The sequence below is a fragment of the Strix uralensis genome, chromosome 3 (genome assembly GCF_047716275.1).
Source record: "Strix uralensis isolate ZFMK-TIS-50842 chromosome 3, bStrUra1, whole genome shotgun sequence".
Classification (NCBI taxonomy): Eukaryota; Metazoa; Chordata; class Aves; order Strigiformes; family Strigidae; genus Strix; species Strix uralensis.
In genome coordinates this window covers 103,430,201-103,453,761 of record NC_133974.1, presented here as the reverse complement: position 1 = coordinate 103,453,761, position 23,561 = coordinate 103,430,201, and the positions used below count along the sequence as shown (strand labels likewise).

At 39.3% G+C, this 23,561-nt stretch overlaps 1 protein-coding gene across 2 annotated transcripts in view; it reads left to right on the top strand.

Moving 5' to 3' along the window:
* Nucleotides 1-184: 184 nt before the first annotated feature.
* The window catches only part of INTS7 (integrator complex subunit 7), a 39,354-nt gene continuing 15,977 nt past the window's right edge, over nucleotides 185-23,561 (top strand). Inside the window, exons 1-18 of one of the 2 annotated variants that reach the window (XM_074863675.1) lie at nucleotides 185-380; nucleotides 693-822; nucleotides 1,699-1,845; nucleotides 3,854-3,991; nucleotides 4,494-4,540; nucleotides 5,031-5,230; nucleotides 6,926-7,048; nucleotides 9,681-9,798; nucleotides 10,739-10,873; nucleotides 11,436-11,533; nucleotides 12,228-12,467; nucleotides 13,158-13,295; nucleotides 14,019-14,225; nucleotides 19,018-19,212; nucleotides 19,991-20,094; nucleotides 20,484-20,552; nucleotides 21,661-21,793; nucleotides 23,039-23,137. In XM_074863675.1, the coding sequence (XP_074719776.1) occupies nucleotides 290-380; nucleotides 693-822; nucleotides 1,699-1,845; nucleotides 3,854-3,991; nucleotides 4,494-4,540; nucleotides 5,031-5,230; nucleotides 6,926-7,048; nucleotides 9,681-9,798; nucleotides 10,739-10,873; nucleotides 11,436-11,533; nucleotides 12,228-12,467; nucleotides 13,158-13,295; nucleotides 14,019-14,225; nucleotides 19,018-19,212; nucleotides 19,991-20,094; nucleotides 20,484-20,552; nucleotides 21,661-21,793; nucleotides 23,039-23,137 (2,412 nt within the window). In that variant the 5' untranslated portion in view covers nucleotides 185-289. The remainder of the gene's footprint in view (nucleotides 381-692; nucleotides 823-1,698; nucleotides 1,846-3,853; nucleotides 3,992-4,493; nucleotides 4,541-5,030; nucleotides 5,231-6,925; nucleotides 7,049-9,680; nucleotides 9,799-10,738; nucleotides 10,874-11,435; nucleotides 11,534-12,227; nucleotides 12,468-13,157; nucleotides 13,296-14,018; nucleotides 14,226-19,017; nucleotides 19,213-19,990; nucleotides 20,095-20,483; nucleotides 20,553-21,660; nucleotides 21,794-23,038; nucleotides 23,138-23,561) is intronic. The other variant, XM_074863676.1, reaches the window with a different exon arrangement.

Here is a 23,561-nt window from a genome sequence, read left to right as displayed (position 1 = left end):
CGGCCCGCCAAACGCGCCTCGGCCCCTCATTGGGCAGAAGGCTCCCCCTGCGCCGCGCCCTCTGCCTCTGATTGGGTGGCGCAGGGAGAGGGGCGTGGCCTCCAGGCCACACCCACCCCGCGGTGTTTCACCGGGATGCCGCCGGCGCGGATGGTGTCGCGCCTGCGCACAAGGCGCGCGGCGGCGGCGTGGCAGCCCCGGGACTGAGGTGGCGGGAGCGTGACTGCGCATGCGTGGCGGCAGGGCAGGGCAGGGTCTGGCCAGGCAGGGCCGGCGGTGAGGGGTCGGTATGGCTGCCAGCGCCAAGTCCTTCCTGGCCGATGCGGGCTATGGCGAGCAGGAGCTGGACGCCAACTCCGCCCTCATGGAGCTGGACAAAGGTGAGGCCGGGTAGGCTGAGGGTTGTCGCCGGCCTGGGGAGCGGGGTTGTCGCCGGCCCGGGGAGCGGGGCTGGGGCCGCCTGCCCGCCCCCTGGGGCTGCAGTTAGCGCCCTTGGCGGGCGTTCTTTGCCCGCCGCCGCGCTTTGGGGGCGGTCCCGTCCCGTCCTGTCCCGTCCCGTCCCGTCCCGTCCTTCGGTCCCCAGCGGTTGGGAGCTTTGTTCTGTACTGCTATGATGGCGAGCGGGGGGTGGAGGAAGGGCTTGGTTTTGAAGGAGCATCGGTATCATCAGTAATGATTGTTGTTTCGTTTAGGCCTCAGGTCTGGCAAACTTGGGGAGCAGTGCGAAGCCGTCGTTCGTTTTCCCAGGCTCTTCCAGAAATATCCTTTCCCTATTCTCATTAATTCAGCTTTCCTAAAGCTAGCTGATGTTTTCAGAGTGGGGTAAGTAGCATCAGTCAGTTTCTAGCCATTCAAATCTCCGATCTGTAGTAACACACTGTATCTTGGCCTCTTGCTGCATTGGAGCCTGGGCAGCTGTGGGATTTTTCTGCCTGCCTGATAATACCACAGTGGTACCTACTCTCTTGAGGATGAGTTGTGCTTGACTGAAGCTTGCTTTCCCTGTCTTTAGGGTTTAAGTGGCTCTGAGTGATCAGTGATGTATTTCTTTTCCATCTGTCCTGATTTGAGGATATCCTCGCTGACTGGTTTAAGTTCACTGGTGCAAATTCTGCTCCATAGGCACGTTCAAATTTGTAATTAATAAACAGACAAATGATATGTGCAAATTCCGTCTCTAAGGAATGTTAACAACAAAGCCTGAAGTATAGCTTTTCCAAGTGCCTGATGTCTAAAGGATGCGTGTGATGGAATTGGAGCTACTTTGTAACAGCTTACAAAGTTATCTGTTGCTGTTGTGGAATCTTCACTATTGGGCCCAGGAAGGAAAAGAAATTCACTCACACCTGGAAATGGCAATTAGGTGCTTTTGTCTTAGTCCTGGACATAGTTTTCTAGCAGAATTATATCCCTTAAGTGTGCACAAAACAGGCACCTGCTTACACTCCTTCTCACTGGTGTTAATAGGTTCATTTCCCTGGAATTGGGCCTAAATTTGACACTACCTTTTACTAGAAAATAAAACAATAGTGTGTTAATAGTCTCTTTTTGACTATATCAGTCTACTTAAATATAATGTTTTTAAAGCATAGACCTTTCCTTGTTTTAATTTACTCTCGGAATTATTTTTAAATAATTTCGTGTTTGAATTTTTATTATAAAACGGCCTGATAAAGAAATGTGTGTGTTTTCTAATAGAAACAACTTCCTGAGGCTGTGTGTGCTCAAAGTTACTCAACAGAGTGAGAAGCACTTAGAGAAGATACTAAATGTGGATGAGTTTGTCAAAAGAGTTTTCTCAGTAATTCATAGCAATGATCCAGTTGCTCGGGCTATTACACTTCGGTATGTATTACATGAATGAACCTAATTTACTTTAAATCTAGCTAATTATTAGTATGCTAGTCTGGAATAACAAAATCTGCAATTACCATGAATGAACTGTAGGAGGCGTCTTTTACGTTGGTCATAGAGTTAAAAGCAAAGACATCTGTCTTTAAAAGGGGTGAATGATAAGGATCTGCGATCAGAAAAACAAGGTTATTAACCATTTAGGATGGTGAGAATTCTGTGGATGACTGGGCAAAATAGAATTTGCGGCGTTGGGATTTTGTGTACTCAAGAGAGGAAAAATGAACCTGCTGTATGGAGAACCCAGACAGTAGCTATATGCAGTGTATCATATGTGCCTGTGATATATTTAGACCAGGACCGAAAGGAAAGTGCTTCCTTATGTGTCAAAATCATTTTTGTTAACTTGTAATCAAAACTCATTTATATGAACCTTGTTATGCTGGCACCTATTTTTCAGTTATTGTTATCCTAGAGGCTTACTGCTTGTTGGTCTGATCAATAAGTTCTAAGGAAGTGCCATTGTATTGATTGCTTTGGACTTCCTGGGTATCAAATGGAAAAAAAAAAAATAAAATTAAGCTGTCTCTAATGTCACTGTCCTGCTGCTTTGGTGTCTGTGTCTCTAACACTATCCAACATGATCATTTTAACTGTGTCTTCCAACTCCTGTGCAAGTGAATTAAAATGTGAAGAGAGCACTTTTCTTGCTCCTTTTGTGTCTTCTTCTGTCCATCTAGAACTGTTACTGATTTTGCTATTGAAAAATGGGTGGCATTAGCAGGGGTTTGTTTGATTAGGTCATACATCCATTTCTTCTTTTGATATTTTATTTGAGGTTATGCTTTCATGCTCTGGTGTCATAGAAATCTGTAAATACAATTACAGTTGTTGACTGATATTGAGGGCTATCTTTACAGACTGCTAGGAGTCCCAGGAATCTGCTCAATTTAAAAAAATACGTAAATTACCAATCATTTCACAAGATGCATCAAGTGAAAAGTTAAAATGCCTGTTGGTTCAGCAGTTTCAGATGAAAATCTTCAGTTGATTTGTTTTTTGTCCTCCTTAAGTAGTGTCAGTAAGAAAGAACATGCTGAAAGAACTGCTAAAACAAAACTTTGTGGAATTTTATTGCTAGATAACTGTGTAAATATTTGCATAGAACTCTTGCTAAAATTACCGTCAGTGCAAATCCTGCCTTCATTCTTCTTTTAATTGGATTATGCTAAATATGTCTGAAAAGTATGTTTGAGATATTCTTAGCGAAGTATAGATTGATTCGCTCCTTTTTTAGCAGTTACAGAAAAGGTATTCACTATTCCCAGTGAACCTTATCTTGCTTCAGCGAAAGATCTTGGAAACAAATGATGAAAGTCAGATATTTGTTTGCTTGATTGTGGTAACACTCTAGAAACTTTGCTTTCTTAGCATGTGGTTAAAATTTATGACTGTTCAGACATTTGACTTATTTACTTCTGCAGTCTTAATTGGGAAGAGGGCTAGAAAGGGTGGAAACGGTTCTCTAAATGCTTTTTTAAATCTCCCTAGATGACCACATTTCTGAATTTATATCCCATGATGTGTACTTCATATGTGTCTGAAAATAGCCATCAGTACATTTTAGCATTAAATCTGTTGTTTTGGTACCAGAGCTTGAATGTAAAAACATCTTAAAAGTACTTGTTTCCAGTGCCATAGTGCACTCTTAATTTTATAAGAATTCATGGTAAGTTTCTCACTCTGCCCATTTCAAGCTAAAAGGTATCAAAATGTAATTAATTTTTTATTTAACCACTGACATAACCCGCATGACAAAACTTGTTTCCTTTTAATTATATGCCTACTTTTAGCATTTGTTTGTTTCTGTAAAGACATGAAAGAGCACATATTTATATAAAAATAGTCTTTTAACCAGTCCTTTTACATTTCTATTTGGTTTCATCTTGCATTTCTTCATGATCATTGTTCTTCCTGACTTTGCTGTAATTTATTTCTATAGGATGTTGGGCAGCATGGCATCTATTATTCCAGAAAGGAAGAATGCACATCACAGTATTCGTCAGAGTTTGGATTCCCATGATAATGTGGAAGTTGAAGCTGCTATATTTGCTGCTGCTAACTTTTCTGCACAGTCAAAGTAAGATGTTATTTTCTTCAGTTTTTCATATTACAGAGAATGGGAACTCTATGGACGCTGGCATTCACAAACCTTAGTACTTCCTTCTGTAGTGCTAACCATGTCATTTATAGTGAAACGTTTAATTATGTGCAATAACAGTATTGTAGAGAAATCTGAATACAAGTTTAACAGATTTTTTTTTTTTTTCTAAAACAGTAACGGAAATCTTATAAATATGGGAATGCAAAGTGGAATAGCAGCTTTAATCAAGGATTATTTTACAGAAATTATATTAGGAAACAAAATGTAGCTCTGCTTATCACTTTGACACATTTTTGAAAGCTTCCATTTTATCATTTGATCATGCCCATATGCAGGTGTTCTAAAATGACTCAGGTCTTGGCAAGCACTCTTTTGTGAAAATTTTTATTGTTAAAACACAGTGGTAGTTCAGTTGATTTTTATTTTTTATTATTTATTTACTTTTCATTTCACCTGGTACTTTGTCTTTTCTCTACAGGGATTTTGCTGCTGGAATATGTAATAAAATCAGTGAGATGATTCAAGGTACATATGTATATTAAATGATAAAAGGGAAAAGCTCCACTTTCTCTGAGAATTCTTTATTATCTATATGTAATTATCAGATATCAGAATACTGTTGCTCTTAACCTCAAATGATTCCAGTTTTTAAATTAAATTAGCTAACCAGTAATCTAATGTCTGGCTCTTGTGTCCTCTTAAAATCCAAGTTCTCAAAACACCTGCTGGTAAAGGATAAAAGCTTGCATAGACTGTCACAGGCTGCTTCAGATGAGTTAATATGTATGCTACCTGCCATGAAGCAAGGAGCAACCCTCTTGAAGAGCCACGAAAGTGCTTGTTACTGCTGTCGTTATGCCGTTAGCTAGTGGATGAGTTGTTTGAAGCTAATGCAGGTGCCTGCACAATCTGCGTTCAGCAGTGGTAGCAATGCAGATCTATTGTGTGCCTCAGTACTGCCAAAAGCCAGTACGAAGGACTAACACTCTGCCTATGTTTCTCTTCCTTGTTGCAGGTTTGGCCACACCTGTGGACTTGAAATTGAAGTTGATCCCTATTCTGCAGCACATGCATCATGACGCTAGCCTGGCCTCCAGCTCCCGGCAGCTGCTTCAGCAGCTGGTAACATCATATCCCTCTACCAAGATGGTCATTGTTACTCTGCACACCTTTACTCTGCTTGCTGCTTCTTCTTTAGTTGACATTCCTAAACAGGTAATCCTTCCTAATTCATTCCTTCAACTTAAAGTACAAAGTACACTTAAAAAACCCTCAGTTTCTAGCTGATGCTAAAAATAAATTACAATGGATATGCTAGTGTGGCAGCTCCTGTGTGCTATAGAGAAATAGCACGTGGCAGCTCCTGTGTGCTATAGAGAAATAGCACGTGGCAGCTCCTGTGTGCTATAGAGAAATAGCACGTGGCAGCTCCTGTGTGCTATAGAGAAATAGCACGTGGCAGCTCCTGTGTGCTATAGAGAAATAGCACGTGGCAGCTCCTGTGTGCTATAGAGAAAATACTCTGAAAACTGCTGCTGCTTTCGTGTTTTTTGCACTCTCTGGTCCCATTTCCAGACAACCCCATCAAACACAGGAACCCTTCTTTACAGATCATAACCTGTCTTTCTTTAAATCAGCTGGGATTGACATCAGGTAGGATGAATCAGCGTTTAGGAGAGCAAACACCCTGACTTCCTGAAAACATTTCATCTTGCCTGTAGAACCCAGGCTTCAGTCTTCACTGCTGTATATTCTCTTGGGTTGTGGGTGTGCTTTTTGCCTTCCTTGCATGCAAGCAAATGAATATTTCACTAGCATAAGACATTTAAAAATGTATTTCTTGAAGAACTCCGAGGAATTTGAATCTGTTGCTATAATTTAGGACTATCAACCAAGTTGTGGGAAAGCAGTGATGAAAAAGTACAATGCTTTTATGTTCTGGTAATGTGCTTTGTGGATGTGATTTATATAGCAGGTCTGAACACAGTGACATTTGAGATTCATGTAACTAATCCTTGTGAAGTAGTCATGAAAATGTATTTGCTTTCTTTCAGTCCTGTACAGATATGGAAGGCTGGTGTCTGTTACTGTTAGACTAATAGCATTGATCTGTCTGAAACTTCTTTCTGGTATGACTGACTTCTGTATTTCAGAGGATGCTTTTGATAGTACTGAATCTAAGCCAACTGAAACCACATTAGAACACTTGATGTGCCTTTTTTTTTTTTTATGGCAGTAAGCATGATGATTTAGGCTGTATTTCTGCAACACAACAGCCAATGCTGCTTAAAAGTGATATAGCCAGGGTGGGGACTGCAGAGCAAAACCATGGCCAGCATGTTCATGGTTTTTCATGTGCTGGCTATTCTGTCTCTGTAAATTCTTGGGAAATGAGCACAACAAAGGATATGCAGGTAAGTGTCATTTGAGATAAATGCTGCAGGGGGTGTGGGTAGGGGTTGTTTTTGTCAACTACTGAGACATGCAAGGTATGTCTGTGTTGCTGTGTTAACTGCAGATCATGTGGACACCCAAATTGGTATCAAATGCCCAGAATACTTGCTAGTAGCATAATTGTGACAGTGTAAGATGTTTACTGAGCTTCTCAGGGATGTTTTTTAGTATTTCTGTGAGTGCTGAAACAGGTCTCAAGGCTTCTCAGGTATGCAAGGTGATGTAGAGAAGGGTGCATGAACAAGGAGAGCAGGATGGTAGAAGTTGGCTGTCAGGCTGTTTTAGCTTGCCCTGGCATCACTGCCTAAGTAGGGGCTTTTCCATGCGGCAAGCAATCAGACAGATAAGGCAAGTTAGTTTTGGCTGAGTATGCTCAAAATTTCTTCACAAGTACTTTTGAAAAGACTTCCTTCTAGTAGCATCTCTCTCTTATGCAATGAATTTACTTTGTTGCAGATCCAGCTTTTGTTGCAGTACTTGAAGAATGACCCCAGGAAGGCTGTGAAGAGGCTTGCAATCCAAGATTTGAAGTTGTTGGCCAACAAGACACCACATACCTGGAGCAGAGAAAATATTCAGGTTTATACCTTTTTAAGCTAAAATTTATTATGAAACTTTGCAATTAGTTGTAGGATTCTTTCCAGAAGAACAATTTGGGAGGTAAAAGAAGGACGAACATACATCTTACATATCCTTAAGTAAGGTTACTCTGCCAAGCAGAGTAGCCAGGTATTAATGAACAGTTCACAGAATCATAGAGTATCTCTAGTTGGGTAAGTTGACCCATAAGGATCAAAGTTGAAATAGTGTAACTGAGGAAGGGCATGTGTCATGTAGTAGGCCTTTTTACAGTAAGGAAATAACTTTTCCATCTAACAAACTCATCTAATAGACATGAGAGCTGAATGTTTACGTTAATCTTACAATACTGCGTGTGTATTAATGCTGGCATGTAACAGAGAGTCTCTCTAGGATTTACCAAAGCACGTCATCCAGCAAGGTATACTTGAAAGAACAAATGTAATTTTGACTTCATTTCTTACTATTAAAAATGAGCCATTAATACTATCCTTGTGACTCCTATTCATGAATGAGACTCTAGAAGGTGTTTATAGTGCACCTGTGTTATTTGGCGAAACAGTTGTTACATTGTAGATAGTGTTGCTGCTTTCTTGCAATAGCCGTTGCATGTGAACATTTTTCCTCTTGTTTTTCTCGTTCTGGTAGAAATGACTGTAGAAAGTAACTTCAGATTACCTTAATGGGAAAATAAATATTTCAAGAACTTAATGGCACAGGCTTAATGCTCTACTTTTCTGTTTTGTTTATTTTTTGTTTGTTTGTTTTTGCTACTCATGGAAGTTACTTTAGCTATTTGCTGTTGGAGCATAAGGCAGCTGGGAGGAAAAACTATGTGGATTTTTGTTAATAATCATGTGAGAAATGAAGCACGTTTTGCTTTGTCTCCAATTCTTAGATAAGATGATTTGGAGTGTGCAGAGGTTTTTGTTTTAGTGAACTGCTTTATTCTTCATAATGGATTAATACCAGAAATTTATTTCCTTTTAGGAGTTTTAAGGAACTGCTTTAATGGTTTATGGATTCTTTGCAGTCAGAATACTATACCATTATGCCTTGTTGCTAGTTATCTCAATACAATGAAATACATTGATAGCACGGCTTTTATCGTTATGTAGTGTCTTAAAGTAGGTGGCCTGATGGTTGAAATGCATAGGAAAAAATTCCGTTGATGTCAGAACTAAACCAGTGACTGGGCTAGAACAAAATTGATGGAAGCTGGTTACTGCTTGCTGAGTTGCATGCAGAAGTGATGAGAATTTTTCTGACTTCTGAAATATAGAGCAAATATTTTTATTTGGGCAACTCTTTTCCATATATGTAAACAACTTGGTAATATTTATACAACAGGGACTGGAACAGACCCTCCTTGTCAAAAAACCTTCTTCTTGTACCCTTTTGCCAACAAGAGTTTCATCAGTGTTAACTTCTTCAGCATGTTGGGTCTGTGTAGGTCAGATAGGAGGCTTGGTCTTTGAATTGTGGAGACTTCACTGGTTTCTAGACATCAGCTTTAAGAAGCTGTTGCTGTTGATGCTTAGAGCAGTCCTACTGACTGCAAAGGTAATAAGCAGTCTGCAGTCCATCCTGCTAATTCTTCTGTGCTCCCACCATTCTTCATAGTTGCTGTTTCAAATATGCTCTGTGAGTGGTGATCTAATAGCACTGGAGTAAAATGTCAGTGTCTTGGGAGACACCAAGACTTATTTTCAACCCTAATCACTACCTTCTTCTGTCTGTTGATGACAGATTCAGTGGATTAGCAAAATACTATATCGATACAAAGTACAAATTTATTTAGAATTTAATTCTTACACCATACAAAAACATACATATGCCTGATAAGAACACTATTTGGGGTTTCTATTTGTTCTATGTAACTAATTCTGTGTTGTTTTTCTTTATTCAGTTACTCTGAGGCAGAATATACTAACATTTTTCATTTGTGCCTCATACTGCTTTCCCTCATGTTGAGTGAAAAAGCCTCCAAAACCAGTGAATGACTAAATTGTGGACAGTGTTGGCATAATGAATCTGAGAACAATGTACATTTTAAGAGTTATTCCAATCTAGATGTGATAAGGCCTAAGGACATCTGGCAAAAAGCACAAAAGTATGACAGGAGCTCTACTATAAACATCTTAAAGTGTATTTTATTTAACTCATTTAATCAAGAAACTTGAAGTGTATTCTGTTGGACACCAGGACTGTTAAAGGAAATGCCACTTGAAACTTTACTTTTCGGAGATGTATGCTTACATAAAGCCCTGCGGATGGTTATAAGGCAAAATAATCAGTATGCCTTTAAGACTGGAGAACTGTCTTAAAATCTTTGCAATATTTGATCAGTAAGACCTGATAATATTTTTGCCACTGATTTTTAATTAACAAATGACAAATTGGTGTTTTCTAGCATATGAGACCCACTGTCGCTTTTCTGCAAACCATGTCCTCAGTCTGCTAAAACAGATGCTTCAGGACATGACTTCTAACTTTTGATTTCAGTATAGTATTTTCTGTGAAAAAATCTTGACTTGCAAAACTTTTCACAGACAAGTGCAACGAAATGCTTAATACAGATAGCTCATGGGACTTCCTTCCCTCTGTATCTTTTTTTCCTGCTAATCTTTAGGCACTCTGTGAATCTGCTCTTCACACACCTTATGACAGCTTGAAACTGGGCATGCTATCTGTTCTTTCCACGTTATCAGGGACCATTGCCATTAAACAGTACTTCAGCAGTGCTCCAGGTAAGAAAACTAGATTAGATTATCATCTTGGGCATTTCTAATGGGTTGGCTATCTACTGATAATCAGTTTCATCTAAATACTTTGTAGCATGTTCTTAAACTATTTTTGAACTTCAGAACACTAGCTGAGAGTCAGATGCTGTATAACCATGAATAGTTGTGGTCTAAGATTTTGTTCTGGATTTTGTGGGTAATATGAAAGGTTTTTTATCTTTGGGTCTTCAACTTTTCTTCATAAAATGAACAAGTGTAATGGCTTTCAAATGGCTGACCTGTATTCTGCTTAAGGTGCTTTGAAACCATGGATTTGCGTAGTTTTTGAGTGGCATGGAGGGTTAATGGTATAAGAGTGGGCTGGCTTGTTACCCTGGCACAGTGAAACTGTGACCTGCTTCAGTACCAGGTGAACCTTTCTGCTTTGTGACTATATTCTGGAGAAACAGAGTAGATGTTTTAAAGTGATTAAAGGTATCTTGTTCTTAAAATGGTGATCATACTGTTTTCTTTTTTTTTTGTTTTTTTGAAAGCCGAACTGCCCTAATGACTATTATGAGCTCAACTACATGGGCTGCAGAAATGGGGAAAAATAGTACATCCTTTTCAGTCATTCTGGCATGTCTTAATAATGAATATGCTCACCAGCTGTTTTTAATCAGATAAAATATTTCTTAAGGCAATATTTGTCTGAGTCCCTGGAACATCAGCCTTCAGACCCAAATATTCTTTCTCATGTATGTCTAATTATATAATGTTCAGGAATGGAGGGAGAGTCTCTGTGTGTAGAGAGAGAGAGAGAAAGATGTTATTTCCTATCCTTTAAACATATGAAAAAAAAGTTAATCCTAAATCAGTATAGGTTTTTTTGCAGAAATGTACTTGAAAAGATCTGTTGTGTAGTTATGGACTGTGCTGTTTTATGTCCTGTTTGCCTCATCTTTAGGAACAGCAGCTACTACTGCAAGATCACTTGATTTGGTAAAACTAGCACAGGAGTGCTGTTACCATAATAACCGTGGCATTGCAGCTCATGGTGTGAGAATTCTGACTAATATATCAGCCTCTTGTCAGGAAAAAGGTAAATGAAAGCAGGGACAATGAAATGTGTCTGTTTACAGTCAGGCTTATGCACTTAAGACTTATTAACTGTTCTTGTCTGTAAATCTGTCTGATCCTTCGTGTTGGTTAGGAAGAATGGGGACTATAATCTAGTAGAAAATAATCTGTATGATTTTACAAATGGTGGGAAGATTCCATCTTTGTCTAATTTGAGAAAATTACTGGGCATAGTAGACCTCATGCTAAGTAAATGCTTGTCTTACCTTTGCTGTGAGACTAGTGAATTGTTTGTGAACCTTTGAAAATTCTTTGCACAAAGTCTGTTGCAAAAGAGTAACAGGTCATTCAGAAGTCTTAGTACAGAGATTTATGCACGCTCTACAAATGGCACAGTTGGTGTGACTGCTAAGTAGTTACTTAAGACATGTAATGGTAGAATTGTTTCTATTCAAAATAAGGTAAGGCAGAAGTATTAGGAGGATACTTATCTGTCATGATTGCAACACCAGTGCAAACATTACATCAGTTATGGTCAGAAAACATAATGGGGAACTAACTTAACTCTGTTTCTCTTTTCTTAGATCTTCTGCCTTTGGAGCAAGATGCAGTTTTTGGCTTAGAAGCTCTTCTTGTTCTTTGTAGTCAAGATGACAGTCCAGGAGCTCAGGCAACCTTAAAGGTGATATATCTGTTGTCTTCCCCTAGCACAGCTCTAAGTTATAGTAATAGCTTGTATAACAGAAAGGTTAGTGTGCACAAGATCCTGTCTGGTGGAAGCATAACTTACTGGAAGGAAATGAAGGGTTTTTTCTATGTTTTGCTCATAATCAGGGTTCAGAGCAGTAGAGAAACTGAGCATAACTATAGAGCAACTTCTCACATCTCTAGAGTGAGTTTATTGTTGTAGGGGGAAAACAATGCATTCCCCTCAGAGGAACAGCTGTAATAAAACATGAGCTTGAACATGGAATGGGGGTGTCTCCAGAGGATGAAGAGAATTTTGGAGAGAACCTTCTTTTTGGAGATGGGGATGCAATGTACACTTGTACACAATTTCAAGACTTTTATAAATGATTATTTTTATTTTCTCACTTCATAAGCTGCTACCAGTAATTTTATCTAGTTATTTACCTGTAAAAGCTGGTGGTATGAGAAAGATGATTATTGTTTCTTGAATTTGTGGTATGTTTTTGTGCTGTGAGTTCAGGGACAGAGGCTTGGGCTCTTAGAAAAATCTCATCTTTTCTGGAGTACATCTGAAAACACCAGATCTTCTATATTTCTGCAATTGTACTTGCAGAGAAGTGTGTCTGGCTTCTTTCTTTTTAAGCAGACATTGTGTTTACTGTACCTGTTGATTGTGTGAATTGCAGATCACATTAACTTGTATGGTGAAGCTGGTCAAGTGCCGTCCTCACCTGAGCCAGTCAGTCGTTGAATCCCTGCTGACCCAGTTGCACAGTGCCCAGGATGCTGCTAGGATTCTCATGTGCCACTGTTTAGCAGCTATCGCCATGCAGCTGCCTGTCTTAGCAGATGGGATGCTAGGAGACCTAATGGACCTCTATAAATTAATTGGACGATCTGCCACAGATAAAAAACAGGAACTCTTGGTAAGACCACCTTCTGGTGAATAGCCCTTGATGGATAAAGTCTATATAAACTACTGTGGATGGATTTTATTTTAAAAGGCAGCGAAGCCATTTATGTCCAAGTCTATAGACACTGTTTTCAGTTTTGCTTTAACTTTTGACTATATATGTCAGTGTTTGGTGTTGAAACGGCTCATAGATGGAGCTGAACTATGCAGTGTATTCCATTAGATTTTCCAGCAGATGGCACTGCTTAGACAAACCTAGCTATTGAAACTATTGGGGTATCTGTAAAATAAGGGTTCTAGAAAAACAAAATGGCAGTTAGCTCAATTTTTGTATGGTACTCTGATGCACATGACTTCTAATATACTGTAAGAGATAAAAATGCTTTTATCGGATCTATTTGGAAATGAATTTTAAGAAAATGACAAGCTTCCTGTTAATTCATTTGGAGCATTTGAAATAGCTTAAAGCCACAGTAAAGATTTTTTTTTTTAAATGAAAGTGACTTTTCATCTACAAGAAATACTTAAAAGATATGTATGAGTGAGAAAAGTTCCTCAATTAAAATGTATATATAATCTATGTAGTTTTGAGTCCAGAATCAAGCAGACCATTTCTGGTAGTTCAGGAAACAAAATTGGCTTTTTTAACTTGTTTTAGTTCCTGAAATATAACCTTCTTCCTCACCCCTTCACTCTTTTTTAGGTTTCTCTTGCCACAGTGATATTTGTTTCCAGTCAGAAAGCTTTATCTTCAGAAATCAAAACTGTTATCAAACAGCAGCTTGAGAATGCCTCCAATGGGTGGACAGCCTACAGGATAGCCAGGCAGGCTTCCAGAATGGTAAGTGAAAATACTTGGAGGAAAATGGTTTGGTGTAGTTAGAAGGATGCTAGTGATTTGTTTGAACTGGGTAAAGAAAGTAAGGAAAATGGTAGAACTCGGGAGGAGGAATTGGGGGGGGCACCAAAAAAAAAAATTTGCACTCTTAATTTCCTGGAATGCTGATTCAGTTATATGCCATTTAAGGCAGTCATTCTGTCAGGATGGTTTTTCACTTGTCCTTTTGAAGTACTTGAGAAGGAAGTAAATAATGACCTGATACTTTCTTGAGGACATGCCTAACCTGCATTGTCTAGCTGTTCTTTAGAAGGTGATATAGGCCATCCTGATGTGTGCTTCACTTTCTTCAGTGTGAAGAAAGGAAGAAAAAGATAGTTTCCTTTTTTTCCTTCAGTAAAGTCACAGCTGGGGTTAGAATTATATAGAAACCTTAGTATGAGATGCTGGGGTAAAAGTAAATTTCAATATTTGTCTCTCATCTTGTTGAACTATCTTGTGTAAGTACTGTTCTTTATACAGGCTGATATTTCCATAAAATAAGCATTTGTACTTTTATTTATTGTTAGGATTGTCATGATGAAATGATTCAAAGAAGTTTCACTGTTTCTATTTTTAAAGTAAGAGTAGTTCTGGAGCTGTTACTGTTTTCTTATTTGTATCTGTTTTGTAGAAATGCACAGCCTTCTTTCATGTCCCCACTTAGAAACGTTTTTGTCATTACAGGGCAACCATGACATGGCCAGAGAGCTGTATCAAAGCCTGCTGACTCAGGTGGCTTCAGAACACTTCTACTTCTGGCTGAACAGCTTGAAGGAGTTCTCCCATGCAGAACAGTGTCTGACAGGTTTGCAGGAGGACAACTACAGCTCAGCGCTTTCCTGCATTGCTGAAGCTTTAAAATCCTATCACAAAGGAATAGCGTCACTGACGGTTAGCACAGATCTTCTACTTTAGTGATGATGTTTCTGTATACTGCAGCAGGTCTGTTTGGCTTCTGTTCTTAAACCTCTGAGAAGTTTTTAGAGAAGTCTGACACCTGCCTGACACTCACTTTGAGAGGACTGCAGGGCAGAGCCAGTTGTAACACACTGCACCTTCAGAAAGAAGATCCTGTAGCTCAGTAAAGTGTGACTAGCTAGATTTCTCTTTCTTCTTTTCTTCTCCCTGCCCCCACTCACTTCCTGCCTTGATCAAATCATATGATATGTGACAGATCTTTTTTAAAGCTACAGTACTTAAAATTTTCCACTCCTTGTCTTGGCTGAATAAATGCTATTATAATAGTCAAGCCTGGGAATTTGCTTAAATTGGCTGCTATCTTCTGGAGATATGGAGAAGGATTTAATTGTCTTCCTCCCTCCTGCTGAGTTCACATTGCTTTGTATTTGACAATGTGATCCTGTAGAATCCTAATAACCAGGCAACACCAATTTACTAAGAGGAGGGAGGGCAATTCAATCTCATCAAATCAGCAGAATTCAGATAGTACCTGCTTCTATGCAAATACTTCCTGCTTCTCTGAAGTGGTGAAAATGGCAAGAACTGCCATTTAGATGTGATGCTGTGAATGTAAACAAAAAAGCATTAATGAATATGGACCTTCAGTTCTTATGGTGAAGTTTCTTCTTAACAAAAGATCTAGCTTCACACAATACCTTCCTTCATACTTCAGTTTCCATGAAGAAATTTTTACATACAGTTTTCTTGTATGTCTCTTGAATGAGACTGCTTTTTCTTTTTTTTTTCCAGTTACTAGAACTGTCAGTGTTGTTACAATTCAGATATTAGTGTTTAATAAAGTTCAGATATTACTGTTTATTAATAAACTGTCCCTGAATAAGCAGGAAGGATGTAAATTTTACACCTTTGTCCTCTGAGAGAAAGCTCCATCATTCCTGAAGTATTTGTCTTTAACTTGTTGGTTGAATGAATAAGGCTTTTAATTCAACATTTCAAGATTTTTCTAATGTCTAGAAGATGCAGAGGGGGGACCTCGTCTAATTAGATGTTAACATTTAATACAGGCAGGAAGATGTTTAAATAAGTCATTCTGTGATTCAGTAATTTCGTTAGCCTTTCCCTAGAGAGTTTGTTTTCTGTTGAAGGATTCCTGTTCTTATCTCCTCTGCTGACTTCACTTCCTGTGTGTTGCACATAGTGCTTTTCTGGGTGCAGTACCTTCCTTGTGGGTGGCTGTGGTCCAGAGGAGTAAGTACAGGTTTTGGAGAGCTAGAGAAGAGGAGATTAGGTTTTATTGCTGGCTGTTGCTGACTGGTTGCATTGCTCAGGACAAATTCCTAACCATGCTTGAGTGTCTCAGCTGTAAAAGGAGCCACTCACTGCTTGCATCTACAGAACTCAGTATCTCAAAGGGGCAAAGTGCCATAAAGTGCACGATAGTCTTACTGCTGAAGATGTTTGCTGTCTCTTCCCTCTGACTTCAGAGTTACTGTTGCCACTGTTTCAGTGTGGGGTGTGACTCAGCACTGTTGGTACTGCAGACCATTAGTGTGTATGATGAACCCTGTGTAGCTGTCTGTTTAGTGGCTGGAAGACACTGTGCCAGTAAATCTGTTGCAGATGTTCAGTCAGCCCAGTTTAGAGATGATGAAGTATTCAGACAGTGTCTGATCTTGTCAGAAAATTTCTCAATTCCTTCTTGGTATACATGCAACGGTCTGTCTTGCATTGCTGAATGCAAAATGTTCTTTCGTGTGAGTTAGTCCACTGGAAGAAAAATGTCCCACTACGGATGAGATGTGTGGGAGGGAGGGCAGGGACTTGTCATAGAGTATTTCGGCCACAGTCCCCATCTGTCTTACTGTTTACTTGCTTGTAGAGTTAGCAAAGGTTTTGAATAGGACCTGCTCTTTCTGGCACAGAACATGCATCTCATTGGAAGCGTTATCACAAAGCTGATCTCCTTCTATGACAAAATGACCCGACTATTGGACAAGGGAAAAGCTGTGGATATTATCTACCTGGATTTTCGAAAAGCATTTGACAGTTCCCCATAGAATTCTCATAGAAAAACTGGCTGCCCATGGCCTGGATCAGCAAACAGTCTGCTGGGTCAAGCACTGGCTGGATGGACGGTCCCAGAGAGTGGTGGTCAATGGAGCTAAATCCAGCTGGCGGCCGGTCACAAGTGGTGTTCCTCAGGGCTCAGTGCTGGGACCATTTCTGTTCAACATCTTTATTGATGATCTTGATAAGGACATAGAGTGTATCATTAGTAAATTCGCAGATGACACCAAGTTAAGCGGGAGTCTCGATGTGCATGAGGATAGGGAGGCACTACAGAGAAACTTAGATTGGTTTGGTGGGCCAACGTTAACGGGATGAGCTTCAACAAGGCCAAGTGCCAGGTCCTGCACTTGGGCCACAACAACTCCATGCATCGCTATAGGCTTGGGGAGGTGTGGCTGGAGAGCTGTCTGGAAGAGAAGGATCTGGGGGTTCTAATTGACAAGCTGCTGAACATGAGCCGGCAGTGTGCCCAGGTGGCCAAGAAAGCCAACGGCATCCTGGCTTGTATTAGAAACAGTGTGACCAGCAGAAGTAGGGAGGTGATAGTCCCCCTGTACTCTGCACTGGTGAGGTCACACCTTGAATATTGTGTCCAGTTTTGGGCACCTCAATATGAGAGAGATATTGAGGTGCTGGAGCGAGTGCAGAGGAGGGCAACAAAGCTGGTGAAGGGCCTGGAGAACAGATCCTGTGAAGAGTGATTGAAGGAGCAGGGACTGTTTAGTTTGAGGAGAAGGCTAAGGGGAGACCTCATCACTCTTTACAACTACCTGAAAGGACATTGTAGAGAGGTTGGTGGTGGCCTCTTCTCACAGATAATTAGCAATAGAACAAGAGGGAGTGGCTTTAAACTGCAACAGGGGAGGTTTAGACTGGACATTAGGAAAAATTTTTCACAGAAAGAGTGGTCAGACAGTGGAATAGGCTGCGCAGGGAGGTGGTGGAGTCACCATCCCTCGATGTGTTTAAGGGTCGTTTAGATGAGATGTTGGGGGATATGGTGTAGGGGAGAACTTGTAGAGTAGGGCTGATGGTTGGACTCAATGATCCAAAGGGTCTTTTCCAACCCGAATGATTCTGTGATTATGCTTATTTTTCACTGGTGGTAATCTAGAGAAGATACAGAACTTGAACAAAGAATATAACCATTGATTCAGTAGCACTAACTCTAAATATGTTGATAACAAAGTGGTTCTGTTTGAAGAACTTGGCTGGACCAAAGAACTCTTTCAGTAATTTTCAAAAAAAGAATTGTACCTCACTTATTGCCCATGACTATGTGGGTAGCAGATAAGGTAAATTGCAGTATTAATGAGACAAGCTTGTATTTCCATTTACAAGAATTGAGTCCAATTTGTGCTACTAAAAATGTCTGGATTTTCTGATATGAGTACTGGTACTTTACTCTCTATAAAAGCATGTGGTCTCTGTAGAGCAATTACACCACAGTGAGATCTCTTCAACAGAGGGTTTTCTGAAACCACTCTTGCAGAATAAACTGAACAATTTCCATTCAAAAGGGATTTTTTTTAATGCCCTTGGAGAGGGAAAGAGAAGTGGTAGATAAGAGGGGCTGAATGGCTCAAGTGATGAAATAGTCTTATTTCTTTGAATGAAATGTAGCTCAGTAGTTTAAAGTGGTTGCAGTTGGCTGATGTTTCCTCACTTCAGTCAACAGTGGGCCAGTTCTCAGATGATGTGATGTTTTGTGAGAAACTAGTTTGCTGCTTTTCTGTTGGCAAAGAAATGGTTCTTAGTAAGGTTTTGGGATGGGTTATAACTTCTTGCTTCCAGAACTGACCTTTTCTGTTGGGGAATAAGAAGTACTGGGGAAGACACACATGAGTTTAACATACTTCCATTCTCTGAGTAAGAGGAGGTCCTAGTGCTTTTTTTTTGCAGATGGCTTTTTTTCTCCCTAAAGAGGAACATGTACTCTTCTCAAAATCTAACAGTGTAAGAAAGTAAGTAGTGGATTTTTGGCATAACTAGTATCAAATCTTGAGTGCTGCAGTTTACCCCTTCCTGGGTGTCTTAAGCTGTCCCAGATGCTTTTACAAGTCAGATAAGCTTTTAGGGAGCCAAGTTTCACAGAACCATATTTTGTAAATAGCAGCATGTGTACCCTCCTGGAGTTCTGTTATCTGCTGTTCTTAGTTGTCACTGAACTGTGTCTCTGACTTCATCAAATGCAAGGTTCAGTGCCTTCATAATGTTCCTGTCCATTTCACAGTTCCAAAGAAATCAAAGGTTATCACCCCTTCATCTTGCTGCAGGTAACTTTAGCCAATTCTTTCTTTTCTGGCTAATGCAGAGAATAATTTTTTCAGTCCTTTGTGTTTCTGTTTGCCTTCCAATTCAGTGTGCTCTCTCTTATGGTAAGGACAGTCTGGACTAATGTAATTTTAAGCCTAATGGCTTGGACTTGGAAAAAGAGGAACTAGGTGCCCTGATAGCATTGTAACAGCTCAAGTCACCTTTCTTACGGGGGTGAGATATGCTTGAAATATGGCTTGGTAATTACTTAACTTCTGTGTTGTTTATACTCAGTATGACTTAAATTGAGCAAATCTGTTAAACATAGTTTTTAAAAAGCAGCTTTTAGAATTGAAGGGTTCAGTTACATTGCAAAGTTATTTTACCATGTTTGCTTTTGACCTAGATTGCCAATGTTCCTATTACTGTGTTTCAGGCTGCTAGTACACCACTTAATCCTCTGAGCTTTCAGTGTGGATTTGTGAAACTCAGGATTGACCTTCTGCAAGCTTTTTCTCAACTCATTTGTACCTGCAACAGCCTAAAAACAAGTCCACCACCAGCTATTGCCACAACGATTGCTATGACATCAGGAAATGATCTCCAAAGGTGTGGACGCATCTCTAACCAGGCATGTGTTCTTGTTCCACTTGTGTGCAGTTACGTTTATGACTCTGGTATGAATTTTGTTTCTCAGCAAACATAGCTGATAGAAGAAATGAAAAGCGGTAGTGAAGAGTTGCTAAATAGTGGGCCTTTGTTTTCACCTGTAGCTATAAAAATGTCTGCCTGTAGCAGACTTTATTTTGAAGTTGAGCATGTACGTATGTTTTCTCGTATGTTCACATGCACAGCTTCCAAGAAGTGCATGTAGTAAGCCACTCAGTATGCTCAAACTTGCAGCAAGACCTTTCACACCTTGTTTTGAAACACCTCAGATACTGTGATTACACTAAGGAAGAACATATACTTTAGATCGTACTGCAGCTCCTTCTGGTGAGTGTTGGCAACTAACTTGATACCGTACCCAACACCAGGACAGGCTGTTTCTAAAATACACATAGTCTGCAAGAAGGAGCGAGTGGGTACTCTTCGAAAGACAGAGCAGGTTTATTTGCCAGTAGGGGATAGGGGAAGTTGTTGGTGAGGTTTTTTGTTTTATTTTTAACCCAAGGAGGATATGTTGGTGCTGTGTTACAGGAAAAATATCTGTTTAATGCGTGGATAATAGTCTGTCACTCTGGTGATTTCTATCTGTGTGAAGAAGTAAGAACTTAATATGTTTTGCCAGAGTATGTTGTCTTATTCCTTCAGTGTTGTGTGTCATAGTGCAGTGGTTTTCTGGATGTGGGGGGTTTTGTTTTGCTTTGCTTTGATTTTTTTTTTTGACTAGTAACATTGCCCTGTAGATGAAACATTCGATGGAGGAATTCCGAAACCTCGCTACACGGTATGGAGATCTGTATCAGTCATCTTTTGATGCAGACTCAACAACTCTAAAGAATGTAGAACTGTATCCTTTTCAAAATCTTAGAATTTGTCCATTTCTCACATGGACAGCATGAAGTTAACAATCCTCTTTTCTATGAACACTGGCACAAAGTCATTTTGAAGCAGTTAGTAACATAAAAATTAGGTACCAGTGGCTTAAAACCTATTTGGAAATAAACATGGCCATACTATTGTTTGGAATTACTTTATGAACAAGTTATGACACAAAAATTGCAACAGCATAGAACTTGGGATTTTCATTGTACTTGCTCTGTTTACTAAAGGAGTAATGACTGTAGGATTACTTCACAAAAGCAAGAGAAATAAGGAAAAGTGCCAGTAAATATACTGCATTTCTTGGTTTAGGTGCCAACTTTGTAAGTCTTTTAACTCCTTAGTATTAATAATCAGACAACAGCAGAGCTGCCTGTTGATTTCACATGCAATAGAAGCTCTGATTTTGGATCCAGAATCTGCAAAGTAGGTTTGATAACTAACTTTCTACTCCTTTGCTATTTATTTCTAAATCCTTGGAGCTTTAAGCCTAGGAATTCAAAGAATGTTCAGAAAGTTTCTCAGTAGACCCTTCTAATTCTGCTCTGGGCAGGCTTGATGACCTGTTGCTGCTGTGCTATACCTGGGTTAGGGACTATGTTTCGGGTTCTGTATTTTATACTGATTTTGCTCTTGAGAGCAGTATACTGGACTTGTCTTAAATACAGACTTGCACTAAAATAGAAATTAACTTCTATTATCTTCTTTAGTCATCTATTTTAACTTGTGTCATTCTGTGTTAGCTTCCATACCTGCTGTTTGTTCTTGTAAGCACACATGAGTTTCCTTCAGAGTCCTGAAAATACATGCACTAAATGAGTTTAAACTTCTAATGTAAATCCATCACCTCTGGCTCTTTTTTTAACAGTGAATTTATACCCACTAGAAAATAACGTATGAATTGGATCGCTCCTTAAGATTCCCAGGCTGAGATTAAATGGAAGATAATGTGGATAAACATCCTTTTTAAATGTGTGATTTTATAACTGGAAATAAGTGAACATTCTAAGTGACTGTCCAACTCATTATGAATTAAGCATTGCTTAGAAGATGTATTAATCATATTTGTAAAAAGTATGAAGCTGTGAACTTCAGAACATTAGGTTTCTAGGAGATGAATTTATATTCAAAGCATGAGATTATAGACTTCCAGATTTAGTCTTAACTCTGACTGGCATTCTTGCTTTTCCTTGAGTTGTGAGACTTTTAAAAACATCATAAACATTGCAGAATTAAATAAAAGCCAGGGGAATTAAGCATGCTGAGTCTGTTAGACCTGTAACTGCTTCAAGTGAGAGGGTGGGGACAGAAAATGATGGAGAAACTGTAGTTAAGAAAGGGTTTAAAAGTAAAGGGCAAGTCTTACAGTGGAAAAATAATAAAGAAACAGAGTAAACAGTTTGAAAGACATAGTTATTTTAAATGGATTTCAGTTTGTAGCAGAGGATGGTCTTGCTGGGCCTGTTTAGGAGTGCACCTCCCAGATTATGATGAGGAAAGTATGTTAGACATGATGAAAAGTTTTATTTTTTAGTTTTCAGGAATATAGCTCGAATGGAACAGCACATGTTGAGAGTGAATATGAAAGAAGAATGATGTCTGTATTTAATCATGTACTGGAAGAAGTGGAATCCCTCAACAGGAAGTATGCTCCTGTGTCTTACTTGGCAAGTAACAGTTTTAAATGTATATTCTGTAGACAAAGATTCCAAAAACTTGGCAACTCCATATATCTGTGGTGCTCAAGAAACTGAAGAGCACACTCTGTTAATTAACACAACCTCTTACTGGCACAAATGGTCTCTCCAGAGACTCATTACTTCAAATATTCTCCAAGAAAGGTTTTGCTAAGACATCTGTAACCTTACTGGTCTGATTCAAAATAATGTTTTAAAAATTCTGATACTAAGAACATAGCAGATGCTGAGAAGATAACTAAAAGTATTGTCAAGTCTCTGTCAGATCTCTTGCCACAGTTGCATTCAAAGACTGAAGCGCATTCTCTTTGTTCATGCTGTTGTCATGAAGGAATTCTTCCCCTGTCGCACAGTGGTGGAGGGTCCAGCCCTAGCCTAGCTTTGGTCACTGAGCTGTTGGCAGTTAATACTGTGTTTTGTGAGTATAGTGTTTCTCTTATCAATGCAGGTCATCAGAGAACACAATGTAAAGTGTGCTGAATGCAAACAGTGAGCTGATAACGTACTCCAGTGCAGGGCTAGTACAGTTTTGTCTTTTACTGTTAGTGAACATCATAAAGCTGAAGTGCATGTTGGTGGGAACGAGGTAGTTCATTTGTCGTGGCTGGCACCTATTTGCCTGGTTTCTAAATTCAACAGTCCTTACCAATTCCAAATAGAAGAATGAGTTGTGTAAAACATAGCAAAGGTAAACCCTGCAAACTTAGCTGTTGCTGGCTCCATATCAATGCAACTAGGTGACTTCAGTAGCGCCGCTGTTGCTCATCTGAGCCAGAAGGACGTTATAGTGCAGTGGGGAAAGGAAGAGTAAACAGGAGACTTAAAACTTAATCATTGCACCACATTAAGTTGTGGTAGATGCCAGTCTTGTTTGCTTGGAGGGGAATTGTTTATTGGAGAGTTTTTGTGTATGAGTGTTTCAAGCAGATACTGCTCTGCTGACTTTAACACTAGGACTGAAATGATTTGGATTTTTCTTTTTCTTGGCCTCCTTGTGCTTTCCAGGGCAGAATACCTTCTTCATAAAGGGCAGAATATAAACAGAGAGGTTGAATGTAGTCAGTCGTCATAGAGGCTGTTATCCTGTGACTGTATCAATATATTTCTGGACTTCTCATGTGAATTACTGCAGTTTCAGTACCTCAAGTGCATGTCTTCTTACTATGCCATGAATGATATTTTTTTTCTCAATTGTTTTGGCTCTGTTTCTTACAGCACACAGCTTGTCTGTGCAATGCTGTCATTGCATTGTTGAAGGTACCCCTTTCATTTCAAAGGTACTTCTTTCAAAAGCTGCAGTCTACAAGTATTAAGGTAAGTACTGCTCAAATGTAGCCTAAAACTTCTTTATAAAGAGTCTTTACTTATGAGAAAAGCCTTACTGAAGGCACAAAGCTTCAGCATTTTTAGTGAAGATACATAACTGCAAATAGCATCTGGGTTTATCTGTTAGGAGTAACTTGAATAATATGTACTTATCATTAAGAACTGCTAGGCTGTGACTTAGGCAAGTAGGATTCAGTTCTTTGATTGCAAAGTCTTAAAGATAAAATCTAACTGGAATTTTTGTTGATTCTGAGTCTGCAAAGCTGAATAATGTTCTAGTCCTGGAAAAGCAACTTTTACAAATTTGTATTGTTTTTCCTTTAAAAAGCAATGTTTACTATCTTGGAAGAAAATTGTAATATTTATCAACTGAGTAAGAATGACTATATGTGACTTTCAGTGGTCATTTTTT